The sequence below is a fragment of the Mauremys reevesii genome, linkage group 9 (genome assembly GCF_016161935.1).
Source record: "Mauremys reevesii isolate NIE-2019 linkage group 9, ASM1616193v1, whole genome shotgun sequence".
In the NCBI taxonomy this organism is placed as follows: domain Eukaryota; kingdom Metazoa; phylum Chordata; order Testudines; family Geoemydidae; genus Mauremys; species Mauremys reevesii.
In genome coordinates, this window is record NC_052631.1 from 79,045,398 (window position 1) to 79,058,806 (window position 13,409).

Genomic DNA, 13,409 nt, shown 5'->3' on the forward strand with positions numbered 1-13,409 from the left:
CAGATCACTGGTCTGTGCTGCTCTAGCAGCCCATATTCCAGACATCATCTGAGCTCAGCGAGTGTTGCACTGTGCCTCTTGGAAGAGAAGCTGCTATGGGGCTGGAGCAGGGGAATGGTTCAGAAGGAGACACCATAATAAGGAGGGGAGAGAGGCCTGTAGACCCTGTTCCATAAGATGGCTGGAGTCTGTCCATCAGCTGCCACAGCTTTTCTGAGCAGTAGCAGCCCCTTTAAGTGTTAGGCCAGCCCCCAGGCTGCTCAGAAAGCCATTAACCAGCCTTAAGAGGGGGAGAGCGACCAGTTGGTGAAAAGAACATTTCATGTTTTGTCCTCATGGGGTTAACAAGCTCCCTATTAAGGGGAGACAAAGTGATGGAGAGAATCTCTCTGGTTTATGGCTTGGAAAGTTCAGCTTCCAGAGCGTTCCTCTCTTCCAGTGCCCTGGCTGCCTCTCTGCAGCTTTTATCCCCATTGTGCTGTGGCTGTGGAGTGGGAGCCTTGGCCTTTGTCAGATTCGGTCTCTCTTTTTTCCTTGGAGTACAATCTAATTAGCAGCTCAGCAACCAGTTCAAGCAGCAGGATAACTATTTTAATGGGCTGGAGGTTTGAGTGAATGGAACTGGGGGGCGGAGCAGCTGGGATTTGGAGAAGACTACAGAAGACTAGAGTTCGGTGTGTTAAACATTTACTGTGTGTTCAGGACTGTAGAATGAGGAAGCCCATAAATATCCTGACCCAAGGCTAGAAGTGGGGAGGGAGGTGAGAACATTGTGGAATGAATGCACACATCAGGGGAGAGATGGAAAAACTGTTACTAGGACTCATATAATACTATTTCGTAGCCTAACTGGCTCCTGCTCTCAGGAGGTTTTCCTGATACGTACCCTGAATTCCTTTGTTCAGTTTCGTTCCCTTACTCTGATGTTTGTAAACAGAATTTTGTGATAGTAATGTTAAGAGAAGCCTTCAAGGGTTTTCTTGGGACCTTTCTGAACAGCTAGCCTGAGGTGACCAACCATTGAATAAAGGTCTAAAGCACTGCATCCCACTGCTTAGCAAAGAGACATGAAGCCTCCTGTGTTTCTGCAGAGACACAAGCAATCATCTTTAAACTGCTCCCCGTTCCTTTAGGTTAGCTCAGCACAGACATGAGATCAGAGTAACTGTTGAACCACTCTTTTCGGGGTGCCGCCCCCATGTTAATCTATGCCTCTTCCCTTGCCTTCTTGAAGACCTTTCCATTTAATAAATGCTCTTTAACCGAGTCTTCTTTTTCCCTGCAGCCACTTCCAATGGGACTCTGGAAGGCCTGGAGAATAGAGAAGGTGGAGTCTGCCAGACACGCTCTATGAAGATTGTCATGAAAGTGGGGCAGGGTGAGTCACTCCAGTCCTCTAGAGTTTTCTCATTGGACATGAAATCAGTATTGAAATGAAATGTGCTATGTTTTACATAGCTGCCTAAGCCTGCAGTCCATACTTGCTGAGAAGTGCTGGCGAACCCTTCGTGGGAGCTTGACAAAGTACCATTGGGACAGCAGGTTTAAAACTTAACTCTACAGGAGGCTTCTCATGAAGGGACTGAGCTGGACAGGACTGAAGACTTGGTGTCTTTTGGTTGAGTTGTTTATCCTAATTGTGACATCTTGTGGGAAGTGGGTGAGGGAGGAGCTAGTTTGATATTTTTGTATTTGATCACTAATTTATGTTGATCCATTTTATAATAAATGTTACGGTTCCCAGAAGCCTTTGGCTCACTTGATGCTGTAAAATACAGGTAATGATGATGCCTTTGGGTTGACCCATCTTTGCTCCAGACATACCGGAGAAACAGAGAGAGAGAGAGAAGACCTATGAAGTCCCCTGTAATCCAGGGGACAGTGCAGGGTTGTTTCCTATACTTTATTTTCCTGTGCCCCAGTCTTGACACCTCTGGTTGTGAACACCCCCAAACCCCTGGCCCAAATTGTTAGAATGCCATTTTGATAATGAAGAGGATTAAATCATTTGAGTTTAGCAGCCAGTCATATTTCAAGATTCTGAAGCATTCATGGCCTTGTCTGGGAGAGCCCATGCAACAGATATTCTCATTGGCTGCTAATGGAATGAGCTGTTTCCATCTAATAATTGAATGTTCCATCATTACTTTCCCACAAGGGGGTGGTCTCTCCAAAACAGAGATCTAATTGGAATTATTTTTTTCCCTTTGGTGCTAACACTTTAGAAAGTTCCAGCAACTTTTTATAGCAACCTCTTCCTCTCTAGGCCCAAAGTGGGGTTACTGGCGATAGTCTGGCATGTTGATTAGGGAGAGCAGGGCAACTGTTGTTTGAGCAGTGACGTTTGCCAATTGTTCAGCAGAGTTTGAGTTTTAGGGCCCTTTTTTGGCCAACATTTATGCACACACAGCATTGTGAGCCCAAGTTACAGTAAGTGTCAGTTCCACCCCACCTTGGTTTTATGAGTCTGCTGGAAACTAGCTCAGACTCTGAGATGGATGGTCAACTGAAACGGGTTTGTTCTGTGATAAGGCAGAGTCCTCCAGCTTCCTCAGTGCAGTACATAAAGGGAGTTGCCATGTTCCTCATTGCTGGAAGAACAAATCTGAATGTTGAATGCTGCAGGTCTCTCTAGAAATAGCTGAAGTTGTTTAGCCTGTGCTGAATTGGCCTGTTCTCAGTTCCCGCCTAATATATAAACTAGACACAACTTTCAAGTCTGAACTATTCTGCTCCAAAGTAAGATGGCAAAAACTGCTTTCTGCAAGAAAATCCAGTTTTTAAACTAAAATGGGACCTTTCTGTGTCTCCCCACCTGCTCCATTATTGACGTGAGAGAGAGATGGCCATCAGAAGAGAGAGCTAGAGATCAAGGGCTTTCCCTCTGAAATAGCTCTAAGCAAGGATCCCTCAAACCTTAGCAGGCAAAAGGCACATTGGCAAGTTGCTAGAAGCCCAACAATTACTCTAGTTTGCATAAAATGGAATTTATTGCAACCAGTCAGGAATACAGGTCCTAGAAGCCATGTTGCCCAGACTTAGAATTGCATTCTAGCAGTTGCAGTTTCTGCAGGCCACCCTCTGCAGATAGCCGACCCAGGGAGCCTCAACTAGAACCTCGGGCATTCAATATCAGCAGTTCAGGTGAGATCTGGCAGAAGCCTTATCTTCTCTGTGGGATAGATCCTGAAGGTGATAATGCATCTACCAACACAGTGCACTACATGCTCATGAATATTAACAATGAAGGTGGCTGTAGGTCTTGTTACAAAATCCACTGCATTGCATAGGGCCTTGGCTGTTCCCCCATTACCATCCTTTGAGCAGTCCCCTGCATATTTGTAGGCGATATCAGTCTGTCATTTTGTTGCCCAGGGCCCTTCAGTGTGTGCAGGGGAGAGCGATTTTTCCCCTAATACTAATGAATTTCACCTTCTGTGCTGTGAGATACTCTGGCAGTGATATCACAGCTTCATCTAAATGGCATGTCTGGAGCTGCAATTTAATTCCAAGAGGCACAACATGGCCCAGCCTCCTTGGCCTTCCATGAGCTTTCCCAGTGCATGCTGGGATTCTACAAGGAGGTCATGGCTCCTAGCATGGAGAAGGGGCAGCTGTGGGAACAGGGCTGAGGCACCGAATTCTTTCTGACATCTGATGCTTCCTTGGGAAATGCCCCCAGAATAAGGGATTGTAGTGTAACCATGACCTGTCTGAGTCCTTTAACTGTGCTCTGCTGTGTAATTTTTTTCTGATGGTCGAAGCTCTCTGAAAACATTCTCTCCCCAATCTATGGAGTTCTTCTGGGCCCCAGTGATGCCACAGGCCTGACTCCAGATCACTCCCTGGATGCAGAGCTCATAATGGCTGCTTTTCGTTATTTTGTTTGATGTTTTTGGAGCCAGTATTTATAACAAAAGAAAAGGAATAGTGCTGCTGCCCTGGGAAGTTAGATTCCTTTGTGTTCACTCAGCTGCCTTTGTTGGAAATATGCGCAGACCTATGCACCGGAGCTCAGAAGGAATCTTAAAAAAAACACCAACAAAAAACTGTTTCCCCCAAAGTACTGAAATGTTCCAAGCCTGTGATGTCCCCAAATTCCTCTCTCTCAGCCTCCCAATGCCTCTGCCCTCCCTTAAAGACAATGCTTCTTTATGACTGCCCTTTCATCTGTGCTTTCTAGACTGATGCCTTTCAGGCAAAGAGGCAGACAAGGTCCCTGTCCGGAAGAGCTTACACTCTAAATAGAAGACAGCAAAATAGGGGATGGGAAGCAGCAGCCAGCAACTGACTGAAGCTGAAGTTAGCATATGTATAACATAGTATATGTTAGTTCCGTGGTTTTCATTTGGCAGTTAGTCTGGTTCTGTTGCCTGTTTTGTTAATGCTCCTTTGAGGAGAGGACTAGCTTTGATGTTGCTATTTCAGTAACTCCTGTGGGTTGGCCTCTTTCCTTTCTGCATCATGTCACACTTCCCAGACCAGGGGAGCAGTAACAGGAATTGCTCTGCTCTCAGACTGCTCCTGGTTTGCCACACTCAGTCAAGTCTCGTGCATGCCTTTGGTCTGCTTGTTAGTAGAGTTCCAGCCAGAGTAGGTGAGGCATCTTTGCTCCTTGTGTTGTGTTTGATGTGGTCACTTTAGAATGTAAAATTGGGCACATAATCAGATGGACATGAAGGGGAAGGATGGGGGATATGGCTGCAGCTGGCTTGGGTGAAGCTGGCTTGTCTGTGTTGCCCACCCTCCACTGATACCGAACAGACCATTGTCTTGCCAACGAGGCACCAAGGAAGCCATCTTGCTCTGCTCTTTCAAATGCCCTCCCTGCTCCGTGACATTTTGCTACCACCAGGGGAGCTACTTGCATTATTCATCAATGAGCAAGAAATGCCTTGGAGGTGGGTCTGGAGCTCTGGGTTCTCCCAGCAGCACCCATGACATGCTCATTTCTGTGTGATACTCACAAGGTTTTAAAACTCCATGACTGTGTTAAACTGGGATAGAGGGACACATTTATTAGCTCCCTTTCTGGGGAGGGCAAGAGGGCAGCCAAAATACCCCAGCTTCAGGTGATTGTTCCTAAACCCTAGGTGGAAACATTTGGGGGGAACAAAATACCTAATGGCGCTTGTCACATATTGTTAGTGTTTAATATTAAGCCATTACTATGGTCCAAAAGGCCCATGGGCAATGAGTCCACACAAGCTTCACCCAACTGGTTACAGCAAAATGCAGTTTGTAATGTTGTCCAAAGTGGAGATCCTGGTGCGTATAGGATTTATCCAGGAATCTACCTCTGCTTCATGTTTGTTTGACTCACTGCTGTTTCTGCTCCAGTACGTCTGGCCTTGAAGGGGATGGCAGGATTTCCCACCCTCCAAGCCAAGGGTATTGCCTAAACTTCCCCAGACTAAAAGCTATTCAGGCAATGTCACTCCTAATGGGCTTAAAAAGAAGCAGATTGCTGGCGCTTGTCTTCAGCTTGTCTCTCTTGCTCACCACTGAGATTAGAGGTCTGAGGATATTATGCAAAAGCAGCACAGGCCTTTGGCTCAAGACGGAGCATTACCAGCCATGATCTGCAGTGTCCATACTCTCTCTCTGTCTCTCTCTCCAGGCTCCATATCGGATTCAAAGTCTCACTCTTATGCTTGAGGTCCTAGCCCGACCTATGTCTTGTCACTGGTCACTTGCTTGCCCTCCTATTTGGACCCTCTGCTTATTCTGTTTCGGTCTAAAAATTCCTTTTGTGCCGTTTCCAAGGCTGTCCGGGGAATGTTTTCTCTGAGTCTTACAACACGCAGCCTCACGCCCCTCCTGCAAATCCCTCCTTCAAACCCTGCTTTGCTCACAGGCCCTCAGACAGTGACCCATATAACAGATACTGCTGAAGCCAACAAAATGACATTAAATATGGCAGCTGATGCAATGCTCCCTGTGTCACTTCAGCAGCCAGGACCACATTTCAGCTTTGTGCGCCTTCCTTTTTTGCTTGCTGTTGGTTTCCCAGCATTGTGTCTGCCATTCTCTACGTAGATTGTAAGTTCCTCTGGGCAGGGCCTGTGCTGTCAGTACTGCAGTGTTCTGCAGCACACTGTACATGTCTGGGGCCAGACTGTATGATTGTATTACTTTTGAAATGAAGCTATGCGTGGGTCACACTTAATCTAATGGAAATGCCTGCATTCTGGCAACAGATAGGAAGGATCTGACTCCTTACTTCCCCGCACCCTCCCTTGCGCGCACTCTTCCCACAAAACTCTGAGCTGCTCCTCTCTTCATCTCCATTTGGTCACCTTTGACATGTGTAGAACACACTGGGCCAGTTTCATGTCGGTGTAGCCCTCTGAAGTCCGTGATGTTACCCCAGGGGTAGATATGCCCAGTCCAGGCCTCCTTCTGCAGCATGTAACCCCTTGGCTTCCAGGGCCAGCCCTATGAGGTGCAAAACCCTCCAGGCAGAGCTGGGGTCCGGACGGAGTTCAGGAGAAATGTTTGAGTGTTCTCAGGAAATGCCACCTAGTTTTCAGTCCTACCTTTTAACATGTACTGCTCTTGGGAAGGGGTGCCTGTGTGAAACCACCATCCACCACCCTCTGTCGATTTGTGAGGCAGCTGATCCTATGCTATATTGTGGTCACACCGAGAATCCCCAATTGGGATTGGGACCCCATTGTGCTGGGTGCCTTGTGCACACAGAAGATAGTGTTGCCTCAAAGAGCCCTCCCTGTAAACAATTACTGACTGTAATGGAGGACGAGATGAGGTGAAGGGAGGAGCATAATGAAGATAAGATCATGCCTCACATTAGGTTAGTGACTTGCACAACTTGGTGGTCCTGATGGTTCTGAATTGTCTTAAATTTCAATCACATCTCTCTCCTTGACTTATAACTAAATCATTGTTGCCTGGTTAGTTTCTTGTGAGTGTCACAGCAGAGGTGAGTCTAGTGGAGGGATTAGAAGGAGGAAACAGTAGTAGCCTTACAAATTAATTCAGGGAGAGCATTCCCTGCATAAAGAGGCAATGTGGAGGAAACCACAGAGACTGATTAGAGAATAAAAGCAATGAGGAGTCCTTGTGGCACCACAGAGACTAACTTGGTCCTGCCATGAGAGCAGGGGACTGGACTCGATGACCTCTCGAGGCCCCTTCCAGTCCTAGAATCTGTTAAACTTATTTGGGCATAAGCTTTCGTGGGCTAGAACCCACTTCATCGGATGTATGAAGTGAAAAATACAGGAGCAGGTATAAATACATGAAAGGATGGGGGTTGCTTTACCAAGTGTGAGGTCAGTCTAACGAGATAAATCAATTAACAGCAGGATACCGAGGGAGGAAAAATAACTTTTGAAGTGGTAAGAGAGTGGCCCATTACAAACAGTTGACAAGAAGGTGTGAGTAACAGTAGGGATAAATTAGTATTGGGGAAATTAAGTTTAGGTTTTCTAATGATCCAACCACTCCCAGTCTTTATTCAGGCCCAATCTGATGGTATCCAGTTTGCAAATTAATTCCAGTTCTGCAGCTTCACGTTGGAGTCTGTTTTTGGACACCATCATAGGACCTAACCACATCAGCCACACCATCCGGGGCTCGTTCACCTGCACATCTACCAATGCGATATATGCCAGCAATGCCCCTCTGCCATGTACATTGGCCAAACCAGACAGCCTCTAAGCAAAAGAATAAATGGACACAAATCTGACATCAGGAATCATAACATTCAAAACCCAGTAGGAGAACACTTCAATCTCTCTGGTCACTCAATAATAGACCTAAAAGTGGCAATTCTTCAACAAAAAAACTTCAAAAACAGACTCGTGAAGTTGGGCCACTCTCTTACCACTTCAAAAGTTATTGTTCCTCTCTTGGTATCCTGCTGTTAATTGATTTGTTATTAGACTGACCTCACACTTGGTAAAGCAACCCCCATCCTTTCCTGTATTTATAGCTGCTCCTGTATTTTCCACTCCAAGCATCTGATGAAGTGGGTTCTAGCCCCCGAAAGCTTATGCCCAGATAAATTTGTTAGTCTCTAAGGTGCCACAAGGACTCCTCGTTGTTTTTGCTGATACAGACTAACACAGCTACCACTCTGAAACCTGATTAGAGAATGACTTTCAAATGTGGGACTTAACCTCAAACCATCACACATCCTCTAGTTAAAAGGAAATGCTTCAAATGCAAAACCAAGGCAGGACCCGTGCCTGCCTCCAGGAATCATGCTTGCTGATGCAATAGAACACAAGGGGCAGTTCAGGCCCAGAGTTCTGGACACTGGTTGTTTGAACAAGGGAGAGAAGCCTTGTATCACTCTGGTTCCCTCTGGCCCTTTTTCTGTGTGGTTAGCCTAGCACTCAGCGTTGGAGCTGGGGGACGCGAGAACTAGAGTGCATGTTTAAAACCAAGGAGAATGCTTGCCCCTCCATACATAGTAGGGAAATGTACCCAGTGTTCCTAAGCCTCTTTACCAAGCCTCCCACTCTTACCCATCAATCCCTTGCCCCTGTGCCTCTGATTCCTTCCTCCTGCCCATACAAGCATGTAGCCCTTGCACAGGGCCAGCCCAGGCTCTTGCCGCAGTGCACTTGTGCACATGCAGAGTGCTGTGCTGCATCACCTTTCTGAACAACGTTTGACACGGGCCCTCAGACACCAGGGTAAGGAGTGATGTTTAAGCGATTGACGGTGGAGGAAGAGCTACAGCTCTTGATGTTGTAATCTAGTGCCTGGAAGCAGATTTCTCATCCAGTCTTTCTTTTTCACAGATCCAAATGCTGTGATCCCAGAGCAGCTGACAACCAGTCGGCCCAGCAAGGAATCTGACAATACAGTGAAAATAGCCACACAGAGTCCACGCCACAAGGTCCCGGTGGTGGAGGATCCTGGGAAGCCAGGTAGGTTTGCCTGTGCATTTTAGGAAAGAGAGGAAAAACAGTAGTGCTTTTAGTGGGGCCAGGGAAGTGGGGCCGGGACCAGCTATTGATTGCCAGAGGAGCCAAGCCCAGTTCAGTTCTAAGAGTCCAGGGAAATCGAGATACCTTAGAGCAGGGAGTTAGATCAGACATCTGCAAGCTCTCCGCACAGGTTCCTGCAAACTCCTCATCTGGGGTTCCCTCACCAGGCATCTCCTGATGTCACTGCTCAGCCTCTGGTTGGTAGGGGCATAGACAGTGAGAGGCTGCCAATGTCCAGAGCAGTGGCAGAATGGACTTGGACTCTGAAGGATAGTTCCTGGAGCTGCCTTTTCAGCTCCCCATTGTCTTAAGCAGGGGGAGTTTTCTTTTAGCACTTTCCTGCTGCTGTCCTCTGTATTGGTTGTTATCTGACAGTTTATCAAGGCAGAGTTGGGGGTGTTGGAAGAATAGAGGTTGCCTGGATTTTTGAGCGAAGCCTGGGTGAAAGGTCTTTGAAGGTGGTTTCCTGAGTTCCTGTCCCGGCTGAGAGAGAGAAGTGGAATCCGATGAAGTGGGGGAAAGCTGCTTGTTTCTCCACCTGTGATACAGACAGGCAGCCAAACTGCTCCCCTCGGGGGTCTGGAGCTGCCTTGGACTGGGGGTTAGAGGGAGGTGCGGGGCAGTTACAGGATATGGCAGGTCTACAGGCATCAGAACCCACTTTCAGTAGAGCTCTCTAGTCTTCTGGGAGGAGCAGGGACTCCTGGGGTTCATTCTGATTACAGACTGGATATGAACAGTCATCTGTCTCCAGTCCAGTCAGGGAAATGTGAAAAGAGAGAATGTCAGATTAGGGTGAGGAAAAGGGGCAACAATGGGACGACAGTGTCTGACAGTGTCCAAGGTTTCTCTCTTACAGTATGTCTACACTGCCAGTGAAGCTGTGATTGTAGCATGGGCAGGCACACCTGCGTTACCTGTGCTAGCTAGATTAAAGCTAACAATTGCTGTGTAGACCTGGTGGCATGGGCTTCAGCACAAACTAGCAACCAGAGTACAGGCCCTCTAGGGAGCCTGAGTAAATATTCTACTCTAGTGGCTAGCCTGTGCCACTGTGTCTGCACTGCTATTGTTACCCAAACTAGTTAGATTACAGCTAACACGGGTATTCTTACTTGTGCTACGATCACATCGTCACTTGTAGTGTAAACATATCCTGAGATTGCATTGCTTCTTGAGACTGAGTAATAGGGGTTATATCGATGGGGAACCCAGTACGTGCAGAGTGAAAGAAGATACGCTGTGGACACTGCTGTGCTGGGGTCCCTCCAGAATATACCCATTCCTCCTCCTGGAATCAATGGGTCTGATGCTCCCACTAGTCAGACTGTTGCCTCTGCTATCTCAGTTCACACGGAGGAAGGGCTGTGCTGCTGACTACCATCTGTAAGGGTTGGAGATGCAAATACAGCAGAGTGGGGGCTCTTGAGGTCTTGCCAGCCCCTTGGTGTGTCCTCAAATCTGGGGGTAGTACGGAACCAGGTACTTAGGCTCCATAGTTTAGACATAGCCTGTGTCAGCATAGGGTATGTCTACACTATGGGGACTATACCAGGCTAGACATAGCCTACACCGGCAGATGGGTTTTTTGTTGTAGGAAAACCACCTCTCAGAACGATGTTAACTATATTAACAGAAGCACTCTGCTGTCAGCCCTCAGTGTAGACGTAGCTATGGTCATGTCAGCAAAATGATGTTGGTCAGGGATTTTTTTCACACCCTAGACCATTGTAGCTACGTTGACATAACTTTTAAGTATAGACCAAGCCTTAGATTGAACTTCAACCCCTATCCCCTCAAATCAACTGGCAAACGCTCTTCCTCTGCCTCTTGGGTTATGCCCAGTCTTGTATCTTAACCTTCTCTTCTGTCCCATCCTATAATAGCTACTTTTCAGTTGCCATTGCAGTACGTTAGTGAACTGAGTTTCCTTTTCCTTATGCAGATGGGTGAATTTGGAGCTGGGCCAAGTGCTGGTAGGCGTACAAGCTTCTTCCCCAAAGCTCTACCAGTGTACCTCATCCCTGATCTGTAGCTCCCTCTGCTATTCCCATCCACCACTCTTGCTAAATTGGGTGTGGTGGCTTTGCAGTGGAGCAAGGGGATTAGGCTGAGACCACGTAAATTATTTTTGTGGCTTAAGCAAGAGAAGAGCCCAGGTTCCCCGAGGTGGAGGGAGAATGACTAAATGTTTGGGCAGGAAGATCATTTCCTAACTTTAATCCATCTTGTTTTCTCCTCCACGCCCCAGGCTCCGTTAACCAAGATGGGCAGAACACCCAAGGTAGCAGTGATGGATTCTTCAGCTCTAAGGTGGCAGTATTTGCTGCAATTGGTGCTGGCTGTGTCATCTTCATCCTCATCATCATCTTCCTTGTTGTCCTCCTGATCAAGATCCGCAAGCGGCACCGGAAGCACACCCAGCAGCGGGCAGCAGCCTTGTCACTTAGCACCTTGGCCAGTCCCAAGTGCAGCGGTAATGCAGGTTCAGAACCCAGCGATATCATCATCCCCTTACGGACTACAGAAAATAACTACTGCCCTCACTATGAGAAGGTGAGCGGGGACTATGGGCACCCCGTCTACATTGTCCAGGAGATGCCCCCTCAGAGCCCGGCCAACATCTACTACAAGGTCTGAGGAGCAGCCTCGGCAACCTACCAATGCAAGAGCACTAGAGAGCTGAGGGCCCTGGGGGCAGCCGCTGGCTCTCCCCACTAGTGTGCTCGCTCTGTGAGGGAGGAAGTGAAATGAACCCCATGGCAAGACCAGGGGAGCGCAAGGGTCTCGCACCAGATAGTGGATCACTCGCTCACACGCTCTCGCTCTGTTTTCCCCTTTGTATTTAGTTTTGTAGTTCTCAGCTTTTGTAATCCCAAGACTCGAGGGTGGGCCTTCAGCATCCTCCTCCTGCTTCAGACTGCATCCTGGCTCTCGACGCATCTAGCCGTGATATGGCCCTAGCTGCGCGCAGCAGCCATTGTGTGTGGGCGCTGTGCCTTTCCTCACTCTGATGCCCCTGGCGATACCACAAAACTCTGCCCCCTCTTGTTTTGGAGATGTCCCTTTCAGCTTTTCCATCTATATTATGTTAAGTATTCTTGTGTTTGGGGCTGTGCCGGTTGTTGCTTTGGTCCAGGATTGTCCTAGGAGTCGGATTAACTTGTGGGCCCTAGAGAAGAACCTCCACTCACCTGAGGAATGAGCAGCTTGCGGCAGCACTTTGCGTAGGCGTGCCAAGGACGTAGACCCTGTGCAGGGAGGAGGCTGACAAACCCAACCTACTATTATTATTATTATAATTATTTTTTAACTTTTGTAACGTTTTTATTTTTGTGAAATATTGGTGGGACTCTGAGCCACCACCTGCAGCCTTCTGGCGTGCTTTTCTCCCTCTGCCATGCCAATCCCCTGGCCATGCTCTGCCAGAACACGAACTCTCACCTTCTGCTGTCCTTGCCATTTTAAACTTTTGTGTTCAGTATGTAGCAGTCGACTCTTGTTTATCTGCTTAAATGGGGCGGGAAGAAGAAGAAAAATATAACTCAAATGGTCAGTGCATGAGAGAATCCAGGGCTCTACCCCATGCCACCCAGAGCCAGGAGCCTCCTCCGCTTCCACAAGACAGTAACCTTTGTGGGAACTCCTCCAAAGGTGTGTCTTCCTCATAGCATGGCCCTCGCCCGATCTCATTTCCTAGGACAGAGGCTGAGCTAGTTTCTCCAACATCAGGGAGAGGGCAGTAGGACAGCATTCACTGATCGCCTCAGTCAGGCTGGATCTGGGACTGGGCTGAGAGAAAAGGGTGGGAGCATTCAGTAACTTAGTCACAGGGTTCATTCTTGGCTCTGTCGTTTCAGCAGATCCTGAAGCTGGTTTGCTCTTTGGGTTCAGGCCACAGTGCTTCCATTTGGACAGGAAACGAAGTGAGTCATACCTGCTCTGAAGCCTGTACTTGATACATTCTCAGGAGGCTAGAGCAAGTGTGAAGAGAGCAGGAGAAGGTGGCTAGGAGGAAGAGAAAGCAAACTGCATCGATATTGGGAGTGGGCAGATATTCAGTGGCCACAGCAGTTAGGCTGTTCTGGCCTTGGCTGAGCTGGGGAGGTTGGTATTCTGAGTAAGCTTATAGGCCGTCTAGGCCCCCATGTACCCCAGCAGCCTCACCCCTTCCACAGAGAGCAGCTGGGCCTCTTCTCCCGCTGACCCTCTTGTTTCTAGAACTCTTACACATTCCCCTAGTGACTGCCAGGCATGAGGCTTGTTTTAACCATTGTACTGTCACCCTGGCTGGTCGTGCTCTTTGTGCAGGCCCTTCGGGAGGTGAAGGCAGAGACTTGCTAAGTTTCTTGCTGTGGCACATCCTACACCAAGCCTCATGGCTGAATTGGCTCATTTCCTTTCCCTTCCGTTTCTGAAAAGCAAGGATTTGGCTTATCCAAGCTG

At 48.0% G+C, this 13,409-nt stretch overlaps 1 protein-coding gene across 17 annotated transcripts in view; it reads left to right on the top strand.

Moving 5' to 3' along the window:
• Positions 1-12,446, top strand: part of EFNB1 (ephrin B1) — a 143,469-nt gene extending 131,023 nt beyond the window's left edge. For all 17 annotated transcript variants that reach the window (XM_039488889.1, XM_039488887.1, XM_039488883.1 and 14 more), the window contains 3 exons: positions 1,286-1,378; positions 8,775-8,903; positions 11,215-12,446. In XM_039488889.1, coding sequence (XP_039344823.1) covers positions 1,286-1,378; positions 8,775-8,903; positions 11,215-11,603 — 611 coding nt within the window. In that variant the 3' untranslated portion in view covers positions 11,604-12,446. The remainder of the gene's footprint in view (positions 1-1,285; positions 1,379-8,774; positions 8,904-11,214) is intronic.
• Positions 12,447-13,409: the final 963 nt, after the last annotated feature.